At 34.2% G+C, this 13070-nt stretch overlaps 2 protein-coding genes across 5 annotated transcripts in view; both read right to left on the reverse strand.

Moving 5' to 3' along the window:
* Positions 1-11726, reverse strand: part of LOC128999640 (epsin-1-like) — a 46365-nt gene extending 34639 nt beyond the window's left edge. For all 4 annotated transcript variants that reach the window (XM_054426250.1, XM_054426248.1, XM_054426247.1 and 1 more), the window contains exon 1: positions 11577-11726. The gene's annotated coding sequence lies outside the window, so the exon portion shown is untranslated. The remainder of the gene's footprint in view (positions 1-11576) is intronic.
* LOC128999641 (GPN-loop GTPase 3-like) lies at positions 10011-11444 on the reverse strand. The gene has a single exon (XM_054426252.1). The coding sequence runs from the start codon at positions 10998-11000 to the stop codon at positions 10161-10163; it is 840 nt and encodes a 279-aa protein (XP_054282227.1). The 5' UTR covers positions 11001-11444; the 3' UTR covers positions 10011-10160.
* Positions 11727-13070: the final 1344 nt, after the last annotated feature.

The raw sequence follows: 13070 nt of genomic DNA on the forward strand, positions 1-13070 counted from the left end.
TAGTATTTAAAGTCGATAGGCCTATTTGATGTGAAATCTGTGGGTCATAGGCCCTACTTTTAATTTGTGTAGAAGAGCCAAACAAACTCGGAAAAGAAAAACCAAATTTTTAAAATAATATAGGCCTAAGATACAAATTTAGTAAAAAATTACAAAAGAGTCCTATACCTCATCCGCTGCAGCTAACCTGCAGCCTGAGCGAATTTCCAGCTGTCCGATTAGATTTTAACTGAAATATTTGATTAAACATGTCCAATTCATTTCCTATTTAAATAACATTAGGTTTGACGGGTTCAAAGGTTTGCTGCATAGATTTCCCTTTTTCATAAGGGAAAGTAATAGAATGTGATTTAGTCAAATGTTAAATAGGTTTGGAGTATAGAGATTTTCCGAATTCGACCAAAATGTATCCATAAACAATTTTTTCCCTTGACCATTAAGTGTAGGCCTACCGTTACAACAATGCTTCAAATTATTTTTTTCAAAGTGTGTGTAGAGGTGTGGGAAATTGTGGTATTTTACAAACTGGCTTGACCCTATATTTTAAGGGACAAAAATTAAAACCACAATTGTTACCTCATAAAACATTCAACTGCAGTTTGATCAATGATCACGCTGGTTTGTGAACCCGTTATATATGTAGGTTTAAACACATTTGTAGCAAATTTTATTAAAATCAGAAAATTTATAGTCTTAATCAAGTTATTGAACTAAGGGAAACATGCACAAATCTATTTATAAATCATCATATAAGTTAAAATAAATACCCCCGTCGTAGCAAACCTGCATACTAAGCGAATTTCTATTTACCCGGCTTGATTTCTACTAAAATATTCCCTATAAATTTTCAGATTTATTTTCTATTTAAATAACATTGATTTTAGTGAGTAGTTATGTTTGCTGCTACGGGGAAGATATTGAGGTGTGTGTTTTTTTTTTTTTATTGAAATATTGATAGCTTAGTATGAAATAAACCAAATTGCCAAATTTGATTAAAATATATCCATAAACAAGCAAACTACAACAGTTTATTTATTCTCCATAAGAATAACATGGGAATTTTAAATTTACATTTTTTTTTATTTTCTCCGTAGTCAATGAACATTCAAAAACACTTCAATATACTAAATTATTTGTTTTTTTAAGCTCTTCAAAATGGTCTAGAGATAAATTTAGAAATTTAAAGTTTTTAGAGTCAAAAATGGGAAAAATCAATTTTTACCCCATAAAAACCCCCCATAAACCCCTGTTGCCATTGTCCGATTATGCTGGTTCGCGAACTCGTTCGAATAAACGTAGATTTACTCAATTATACCAAATTTCATCAAAATTTGATCATTTTTACTTGAGTTATCGCGCTAACGGACACATATACAAATATATATATACACTATATGTATATATGAATTTGAACGGATGGTGTTCTTGACCTATGAGGACCTCAAAATGAAAAAGTAAATCGGTCCCGGGTCTAGGTCTTACCATGAGACCTACGGTAATAGCTTATTCCCTATAGGCTATGGGAAATTCGCTAAAACAACTTAAAGGCATTAAAAAGTGAATAAATTAAATTACACATTAGAACTGTACTAAACGAACTGCATTAAACTATTCAATTCAATGCATCACAATGGTAACATAGGCTACACTCAAGAAAATGATCCTGTACTCACCAACATACCAATAGATGTGTACAGGTACTGATTTACGCTATGTAATACTTTGTTATCGTTTTTGATGATGATAAGATACAGACCAAGGTGATGAGCAGTCATTCATCCATCATGTGAACTCATGGATAAGTAACGACAGTTGACAAAGTAGCGTTATGCCAGCATACAGATAGTGAATAAAAACTTATTAATGGTATTTAAATATTGAAATTAAAGAAATAATTTTACACTGACAAATAACCTTGACATCACCCACACAACTTTTTTTAACAAGTATGCAATCAAGAGGTTTAGGGAAATAACATTTTCTTTATAAAAAAATGTGAATGTCCTTAAAGACAATTTACCAAAGCTATACAAGCATTTAAAAGTAAACTGATTGGGCTTAATGTGTAGGCTTGAGCTTGAGAAAAGCAGCTGAGAAAGTCTGTAGGCTAGACAAAATGTACTACCAAACATTAATTAAAAACACCGAGAATACTTAAAATACTAGAGTTTTTGAGGTGGAGTAAGTTTTTAGGACTCAAGTCATAGCTTTTCCTGAAACCATTAAATAAAAGCTGAGGCAGATTAGGTTAATGGTTATTTATAAACTGAAACTGAAACTACAGTCGTTATCAGTCAGCCGACCAGGACGGACCTCTTATCGGAGATCGTCTGAGCCAGGCCAATACCTGCTCAGTCACGGACTTAATTCATAACCTCAATTCTTGTAACCTATAATTTTTTATTTATATACTGTGGTTCATTAGTCTTCCCAGTTTATTATAGTTGTGACTATGGCGGAAAAGTGCGGTAAATGCAAAATAGACCTGTCAAGTGACGAAATACCCGTAAAGTGTGTGGCTTGTTCGAGTGTGTTTCATCCTGCGTGTACAAGATTCGGCACTACGCAGAACCTAACCAAAAATAAAATTAAATCCTGGAAGTGTGATCAGTGCGATCCGAGTGTTGTGCGACCGGAAGAAAGTGTAGCAGTATCAAACAAGGTATTCTTCGATGCTATTAACTCTCTAAAAACTGATATTAATACTAATACTGATACCAAAATATCTGATGTTATGGAGTGTATCAATTCACTCAAAGTGGACCTACAAAAGTTTGAGGGTAGACTGACCTCTCTAGAGGCTAATTTCACAGAGCTAGACCAGAGATGCTGCACGTCGGAGCAGGCCAGCGCGGAGATAAGCGACCAAGTGAACAAGATGCGTCAGCAGTTGCGTGAGACTGAGCAACACTCTCGCTGTGCCAATATAGAGATTGTTGGACTACCTCTTACCAAAGATGAAAATATCTACACAGTTCTACAGAAGATTGCCAGCGTCATCGGGGTCGACTACCAAAGGGGTGACATTTCAATAGCACACCGTCTTCGCAAGTACTCGGAGAAGCTGTCACATCCACCGATTATTGTGCAGTTTGTCTCCCGCACCTTCAAAGAGTTGTGGCTCAGCGCTGCCAGACGCAGAAAGGGCTTCAAGGCATCTGATCTGGCACGTTCACTACCATCCACGGATGTCTACATCAATGAGCAGTTGACACCCCACAACAAGCAGCTGCTGGGCACTGCGAGAAGACTGCAACGAGAGGGGAGGCTGCATTTCGCGGGATATTTTAACGGGAAGGTGCTAATCAAACCCACGGAGAAGGACTCAGCCATCCGCGTGATGGAAATCAAGGACTTGGACATATACAAAAAACCTACTACACACGAGGAAAACGTGTCATCCTAAAGTAGGTAAACTTCTTCTCCACTATACAAGTAGTAAACATTATTTTTTTTACTACTGTATCATTACTATAAGCTTTTCTTTCTTGTGATTAAAACTGATGGTTATTAACATTTTTATTTAATTAGACTTTTGTGCTTTCATTTAGTATAACTAGATAAACTTTCTTTATATTTCTTCCCATCAAAAGTCTAGTGTTATGTTTATCATTGTTTATTAAAAAAATACATGCAATATCTAATAATATATTTTTAAATGCAATTAATAATTGATAGTAACAAGTATTTAAAATTTCCATGATTGTTGTTAGTTCCCAGTTATAGGTATTTTATGACTCGTACCACATGTTCAGGGTTAAAGACATTTTAGTTTTTCATTAATGTTACAATTATTTGTTATTTAAGGTTAGTATAGCTTTGGACTCTAAAGCTCAATTTTAATATGTTAAATATCGTAACTTTTACAACTCTGTTACAATTATTACTTGATTTTTTATTATATTTAGTTTTTTCCTACTCTAAATTCAGGGTCCTTGACTGGGTGGGAGGCTGTGCAGAGGTCATGTTGGGTGAAGTGGATGACGATATACTTTCATTTAATTCCTGTGTAGCATTAGACACAGAGACGGATTATTTTAATTTTTTTAATACGAAACTTAATGATAGCACGTTAAAATTATTTCACATTAATATTCGTAGTATCCAGAAAAATTTTGACGAGTTGTTAGTCTTATTACATCCGTTTATTCATAATCTTGATTTCATTGTTCTTTCTGAATGTTGGTTGAGGGGTGGGGTGGGGGGAGAGGTTATATAGGGCTTTGACCTTGTGACTACAGATAACTATCGCAATCAGAATGACGGTGTACTAGTTTATGTTAATAATCGTCTGGCTTTCACTTATGTACAGATTACTATTGGAGACGTTTTTGGTTTACGCTTGAACTTTACTTTACACAGTGAGCAATACATTCTCACTACACTGTACAGAACTCATGACAGCAACGTTGACTTATTTTTATCAGAACTCGAAGAATTCTTTAACTATTTGCCTTTGAATGTAAAGATGATTTTTGTGGGTGATATAAATATTGACTTGCTCAAAGGTAATCACATTTCTGACAGATATTTAAATTGTTTGATAGGCAATGGCTTAGTTCAGTGCATTGATAAACCCACACGTGTCTCTTATAACTCTATGTCTTGTTTGGATCATATATTTGTCCGTATTGCAGATTTAAAATATATAGATACAGCTATTTTTGAGACAGGTATCACCGATCACTATGGAACTGCACTGAATTTGACTGTAACCACGAACAATTTATCCAATAACCAGTCCGACAAGACACGTCACACTTACATTGACCGCACACTACTTGCCGACAATCTTACTCACGCAGATTGGGGAACCGTTCTGAACTGTTTCGATACCAATGTATGTTCTGAGCGTTTTAACGAAATTATATCAGTGTCTAATGAAAGCTCAAGAAAATTATCAAATAACAATATAAGATTTAAAAAGATTAAACCTTGGATAACGCTGGATCTTGTTCAACAAATTCGTGAGAGGGACAAGCTTAGTAAAACTCTAAAAAAACAACCTTTTAATGAAAACCTAAGGATTCGCTTTATCATAGTTAGAAGCAATTTAAGTCGATCGTTAAAAAATGCAAAGAGAGATTATTACAGAAGCAAAATTAATCAGGGGAATAAAGATCCCAAAGTGCTTTGGGGTGTTATCAATGAGCTGTCTGGGAGAGTCAAATCTCGAGATGCGTTTCCTGTACAGAAGTTTTTACCTCAATCACATGTTTTTAACGATGAAACATTAAAGCGAATTGCTAGTGATTTCAATACTTTTTTCTCTCTTGTTGGTCAAAATCTGGCCAATAATATTGACTCTGGAGGAACCCCAATACTGAACGACGCTGACTACAGATATGACTCGCAGCTCACGCTACATACAGTCACTGAACATGACGTCACACGTTACGTTAACTCACTTAGGGGAGGGTCTGCACCTGGCTTTGACAATATATCTGCTGATTTTCTAAAACAACAAATACATATTTTTCTCCTACCGCTAACTCATTTGATCAATCTAAGTTTAACATCAGGCACTTTTCCAACCCCCTTTAAGACAGCCAAAGTATATCCTCTTTACAAATCCAACGATTTTTCAGACGTCAATAACTTCCGCCCCATATCTATGCTGAGTGTTTTCTCAAAAATTTTAGAACGCATTGTGAAAGATCAGCTTGTTAATTACCTTGAAACAAACGAAATTTTAAGCAAAGAACAGTACGGTTTTGTAAAAGAAAAAAATATATCTGACGCTCTATTCGAAGTAAGTAAAAACATAAATGATAATATCTCTCACAACAGACGGAGTATGCTAGTATTCCTAGATTTAAAAAAGGCATTTGATTCTGTTGATCGAACAAAGCTATTAGTTAAACTAGAAAACATTGGCATTCGTGGCACCGCTCATCAGTGGTTTCAAAGCTATTTATCCGACAGAAAGCAAAGTGTGGTGATTAACGGAATTTCCAGTGACGTAAAACCCATAAACTATGGGGTAATTCAAGGAAGCACTCTTGGGCCTGTCCTGTTCTTAATTTATATAAATAATATCACAAAACTTTCAATTAAAGGCAAACTGTTTTTATTTGCCGATGATACCGTCATTCTTGAAAACGGGACAAGTTGGGAAAACGTCCGTGATGATGCTAATCATGATCTTCTTTTAATACAAAAATGGTTTGACCAAAATGTTCTATCCTTAAATGTTTCAAAAACCAAATTCTTACCAATTTCACTAAGAGATACTACTGATTATAACTTGGAAAATATTTCAATTCACTCTTGTGGCAACTTTTTAAATAGATTTTGCTCTTGTGAGCAAATTGAGAAAGTAAATTCCTATAAATATTTAGGTGTGATTTTTGACAATCGTATGAAGTGGTCTGACCACATACATTTTTTAACCTCTAAATTACGTAAATATATATTTGCATTTAGGAAACTGCGTGACATATTAACAACACAGGAAATGAAGCTAGCATATTACGCCTATGTCCAGTCGTTACTTTCATTTGGCATCATCGTATGGGGCGGAGCTTTTCCCACTTTTTTAGAACCTCTCTTTGTCCTTCAGAAGTTGTTACTCAAAGTTTGTTTCAATAAGCCAATTCGATACCCCACTAACACATTATTTCGTGAACTATCCTTACTCAGTGTCAGACAGTTATTTATCAAATTTCTTTCAATTCATATTTTCAAGAACTTCGATTCTATTTTTAACCAAACATCACATTCTTATAATACCCGATATGCACAGAATGTTGGAATAACTACCTCCCATTTAGCCAAGTCTTACTCATTAACAAATTCCTCTTACATTTCTGAAGTTTTATATCGTAATGTTATCTCCCGTTGTAATTCTTATCATTTGTTCCATTCTCCATCGATTACTATTTTCAAAAAATGCATCACTGGCTGTCTGATAGAGTGGGGTGTAGATGAATCAGAACTCCTAATCAAAGCAGAGTACAGGCAGACTTGACTCTACTTTATTCTCCCGTAATCTTTACTGAATAACTGAATTACTAACATCGAACATTCTTAACTACATATATTTATATGTATGTGCCCTCCGCCTTGCCTCATTCCTTAAATTGCTCATTCACCAATTTAGAATCAGAATAGTTTTACAATTATATTAAATCATTTGTTTTTAAGATTCTCTGAATATCTATGAATATAAATATTATTTATATTCATATTATTTTCCATTTTATTTATTTTTCCAACAAATACGTCAGTCACTGATAGCGACTGAGCCTACGCACAGGCTTCCAGCCCATGTAGGCTTATTTCCTTATGTTTAACATAGCTTCTCTGAGACCTTACATCCTTTGTTGTTATTATTAAGTTTATTTGTATTTTTATATTTAATTAGGTACCTATTTTTATCTATGCAATAGCAAGTAGGGTGTCTGTCCACTGGAAGTTATGTTATAATTTATATTCTGTATTATTATTTGGAAATAAAGTATGTTTGATTTGATTTATGTTTGATTTTATCTTTATTGAAATGAAATTAAATGTCTTTATTTGCTTTTAACATGAAAAACCTGCATTGCAATCGTCAATGTTATTATAATTTCATTTCTTATTATAATTTCAAAAAATGTTACACTGTACTATATTTCTTAGTCCTATTAAAAAAAATACATAATATATAACTAGGCATACCGGTACCTAGATCATCTTAACCTAACATGTCCACCCAAATTGCCTTTTGACGGATTTGGGAGCAGCTAAGGGATCATGGTGGTTTAAAACTTTAATGGTTTAAAGTTGACAAAATGTATCAATTGAGTACCAGTAAGTTAGGCCTATAAAATTTTCTATCACGGTACTTTCTTGTTTAAGGGAACATTCATTATTATCGATGGTTTTTTCTCGATCTATCGATACTAACAAATTGAAACATATCAGCTGACAACTACGATAAATATTGTTCAGTATCAACAAACAATAATGAAATGAAACTGTTTTAAAAAAATGACCTAACATAACTAACCAAACTTGCTGTAACATTTATAAATTACGTGTTTAACTTGTCTTTTCTGTTATCAAACGGAATTTTTAAATGGTACAGTAAGTTTGATTGGTTATGTTAGATTAGCTCAGAACGGTTTCATTTCTTAATCCATATAATACTGTAGACTATTTTAGCCTAAACAAAATCAGTTGTCAATTTGTACGACTACGATAAATATTGTTCAGTATCAACAAACAATATTGAAATGAAACTGTTCTAAAAAAATAACCTAAAATAACTAATCAAACTTGCTGTAACATTTATAAATTATGTGTTTCACTTGTCTTTTCTGTTATCAAACGGAATTTTTAAATGGTACAGTAAGTTTGATTGGTTATGTTAGATTAGCTCAGAACGGTTTAATTTCTTAATCCATATAATACTGTAGACTATTTTAGCCTAAACAAAATCAGTTGTCAATTTGTAATGGATTGGAAAACAAAAATACTGTAGGTATAGATATATCAAAAAAATCATCGATAATAATGAATGTTCCCTTTAACAGGAAAGTGCCTGATTAAGTTATGTACCAGTACCTTATCTCATCAAGGTTATTAGAAAGATAAAATCTTGCAATAGGTAGTTTACCGTAGGCTAAAACCTACTTAATATTTTTAATATCACACCACAAAGTATTCTAATAAACACTCAAGGACTTTTGAAAGTAGCCTACTTGGTAGGCCAGGAAACAATGTGAAATTGTACTGTGGTTAAGGTTTTCTTGATGGGGAGGGAGCTGGTGTAGTGGTTAGAGCACAGGACTCCGGTCCCTGGTTCAAATCCCGCCAAATCACCAATGGATTTTATCCAAGTGATAATGCCGCAACCCATAGGTCTTGCCTAGCGTCTTATTACAAAAAAAGGTTTTCTTAATAATGTTCTTTCATAAAAGTCTCTAATTTGTCATGAAAGTTATCATTAAGACTCAAATTTATATTGACATGGGATTAAAATAGGCTCAAGTTAAAATGGATCAAAAATGGATTAAAAATAAAACACCCTAATTTAGAGTGACTTAAGTTAATCCTTAACCCTCCGAGTGTCCCTTGTTTTGGCCTTAATGTCTGCCTATTTTTTGCTCATTTGCAAGGTTTTATTAAAACGGATCTGAGAAACTTGAAAACAATGTTAATTATACTGTTCTATATACCATTTTGTTTGGAAAATCATGGGCTTCAATATTATACATAAAACATAAGGAACATTTGTTTCAAAAAAAAATTTTAGGTAAAAAAAAAATTTGGAAAATTTAAAAAAAAAAATAAGTTCGCACTCAATGAAGTTGTATAAATTATAGGCCTATAAATATTTGAAAATAGCCACTTTGTTCTAAATTGTATGAGGATTACAAATATATAATAATATAAGGAAGTAGATTTGCAAATAAATAAGTTATGGGCAAAAAACAGATTTCGGTACATAGTGTTTAGCTAAGAATGCATAGCCTAACCATAGCTAGGAATCTGGCTGATAATTTACATCAATATCACTACCTACTTCTTCAGGATCATCAACCAGCCCTTCAAAATCACTTAAATCTTCTTATAATGCACCACGTTTATCACTACTTTTGATTTTTAACACTAAAACAATGATAAACGTAATAAAACATTAGTGCGAGGTTAACCAAAGCGGTTTACAAATACGCACGTCAGCTGTCTGCTACAATATTTTCAGAACTAAAATGAAAAGCGCTTAGAGACAGACCTCCGGAGAAAGCTCTAAATCTGCAAAATAAAACGATACCTAACTCGATCCAGTTCAATCCGATTTTGTCAGTCATAGAGCCTTCGCCGTAAACAGTGTTTGTGAGTCGATGCATTGACACAAAACACTACACAAAGTGTGTTATGTGTCGACGCATTGACAAATAACATTCGGAGGGTTAAAATTATTATTAAAAGTCGTCACATTTTCATAATTGATCCCTTTTAAGTTATTTACTCAGGCCCATTACTTTAAACTTTTATAAAGAACAGGAATATAAAATCCAAACTAAGTTAGAAATTGTAAAGATGTGTATTTTATTAAAATTACCTGAAAATGACATAGGGTAGCCTAGGCATAGAATGGTATCCAACAATGTTGATGGTAAATTATCGAAGTTTTTTGTTTTAGTTAGGTTTTTTAGAAGTTTAAAGTCATTTTAGTCACCATCTTCCACATTTTCTTCTTCTGGGTCAGGATACTCAAAGTCTTTAGTTTTAACATCAGCGTCCTCACCATACTGGATAACATTGTTAATTGTCAACAGCAAGTCCGCCAAATTTTCTTCGTCCTTAATATTCAAAGGATGGAAACGAACCAAACTAAAGTCTTCTATTATCTGTCCAAGTGCTTCTGTTAACTTTCGGTATTTTGAATTCCACGTTGATGTTTTTTCGTTGTCTTGCAACAAGGCATTGGGATCTGGATCAAGGTAACTGTCAAGACGATTACGAGCAGATTTGGTAAGAAGATCCATTTTACTCAACACATTGACATGAGGTAATTCTAAATTCACCATGACTGATAGAGCTGCCATGGTTCCTGATAGAAATTTGGGTCCGTCAACCATGAACTGAGCATCAACCAAAAACACTCCACAAACATTGAAATTCCATTGCTGTAATAGCTCAACCAGGTGTTTAATTGTATTCATGTGAGTATACAGTTCTATCTGTCCTGGGCAGTCGAAAATTGTGTAGTCATCATCACCATCTCCTAACTGATCTCTTAACCAATCTACATTTTCTAACAAATACTCCATACAAAAAACCAAGCCTCCGTTTGGTCCAAACTGCATGTCTTCATCTTCCATAGCATCATCTACCTGAATTAGTTCTCGCACATCTACAAATGGTTCGTAATCAAAATACTCAGCTGCTGGATCTAAATTCACCACTTGAATCACTTTATTCTCAGCTTCAGCGTGTTTAGCAATTGCAGAACAATAAGTTGATTTTCCACTGCCAGCAGGCCCCATTACAAGCTGAGCATACCTCATAATGAGATGGTTTTATTTCAAGGACAGATCCTGGGAGTACTAGACCTAGGCTAGAACCAATTTAGGTTAGGGCTACTAAGTTTCAATTGTTAAAAAAGTAAAGTTAGGCTACTTCCATGTAAATTTAGCCTTAGGTTTTAACAGTTGTTGTATATTCTAGGTTAGAATCATATCAGCTAGAGTTACAACACTAATACATGGCAAATGGTAGGAACAAAATATACTTAAAAATATAAATTTAGCTAGCCTACTCATCCAACCCAACAGCTTCGAGTGAATAATTATGTCACTTCATAGTCCATAAAATAAATTTTATTCAGATCGACCAATTGTATAAATTAAGAATCAACTATCGGAACAAGAGTCACTTTGAGCAAAAACGTTGAAACAAAAGTTTATGAGAACAAGAATGCACAATATTTACAACTGGAACTGATCAGACACTGCTTGGTTCGGAACTTTTCAATGAACAAACGACTTCCTGGATGTGGATCTATTTTATTGGGAAGTGAGTTGACAAGGACGAAAGCGTCAAACAGAAAGCTATACCAATAATAACGTTTTACTTGTACTCACCTTTTTCAGGATATCTAACTTGATGGCTACTTTAAAAACAAAATAGAATGACTGGAAACATTAAAATTGGCTTCACTTGTAAACACTGAATTTCGACAAATCATCAAGCACTGCCGTAATTTGACGGGAAATAATTCTTCTGCTAATGGCGTAGTAGTACTACGGTCATGAACTGAACAGCTTGTTGGACATCAAAGGCTTGGGAATGAAGTAGATTATTTAGGTAACTAAGGCTGCAATGTTCATACTATCTGTTGTGTATAACCACAGGTTAAAAAATAGAGTATTATAACATTAAATACAATCCCAATGATATATTCTCATCATCCTTAAATGTCTACCAAAGATAATAAAGATGTGGTCAATTTCAGTAACACTGGGTATGTTCCCACACAGCACAAATCATCCCCAGGATATCTTCTTAGTTTTAGTACCATATGACATTATATTATCAAAGAACTGTGATTATTAGGCTTTCCTAGAGATATCCTACAATTCCCCGGGATATTTGCCATTTCAAAGTAAAAAGTAGGTATTAGCATTGGGACTCTGGATACTCAAGTAGCGAAGTTTGTTGTACCATTGACTATATAACCACAACATTCAATGGTTGCACTGAGCTGTAGGGCTGTAGCGAATATTCTATTAAAATACTACGCCACAGCAAACCTGCAGACTAAGCGAATTTCCATTATCCTGATTGGATTTACACTAAAATGCCTTCATAAAAATATCCCAACGAGTACTTAGGTTTGCTGCAACAGGGTGGGTAAAGGTGTTTTTTTTTAAGTGTATTCGTTTAGTAAGAAATGAAAGTATTTTCCAATTCATAAACAATCAAACTACAACAGTTGACTTATTCTCCATAAGAATAACATGGGAATTTTAAATTAACAATCTTTTGGAATTTTCTCCGTAACCATTAGGCGCACAACAACACTTCAATATACTAAATTATTTGTTTTTTAAGCTCTACAAAATGGTCTGGAAAGAAATTGTAAAATTTTGTGTTTTTAGGGTCAAAAATGGGAAAACCTATTTTTCACCTCAGAACTGTTTAAGCCAAAGCCCACGGTTAGAATCGATGTGTAAATAGTCCTTGGTATGGTAGCTTTATTTTTGTAAAATTTAAGCTAAGCCCAGTTGGCTCATCAGTAGTTTGTGCACCGGGGTAGCGGATTTTTATCCCCCTGGAATTTTACCCCCTGGGCAAACGTGACGTCACAAACCAGGGGGTAAAATTCCGGCCGCGAACTTTTGAGTTTCGCGACATCAGCTCGATGGATTAAACGCGGAATTAAACATATATTTTCACGGTTGTGAATTTAACCAGAACACGTCAAATTATAAAAACCCAGAGTGTACGGCCCGGATTTTTACCCGCCGGAATTTTACCCCCGGAATTTTACCCCCCGGAATTTTACCCCCGGAATTTTACCCCCCGGATTTTTACCCCCGGAATTTTACCCCCTGGCTAGATATAAAAATTAGTGA

The sequence above is a fragment of the Macrosteles quadrilineatus genome, unplaced genomic scaffold (assembly GCF_028750875.1).
Source record: "Macrosteles quadrilineatus isolate MER2022 unplaced genomic scaffold, UCM_ALF_1.0 Scaffold_8__2_contigs__length_117827958, whole genome shotgun sequence".
NCBI classification, from domain to species: domain Eukaryota; kingdom Metazoa; phylum Arthropoda; class Insecta; order Hemiptera; family Cicadellidae; genus Macrosteles; species Macrosteles quadrilineatus.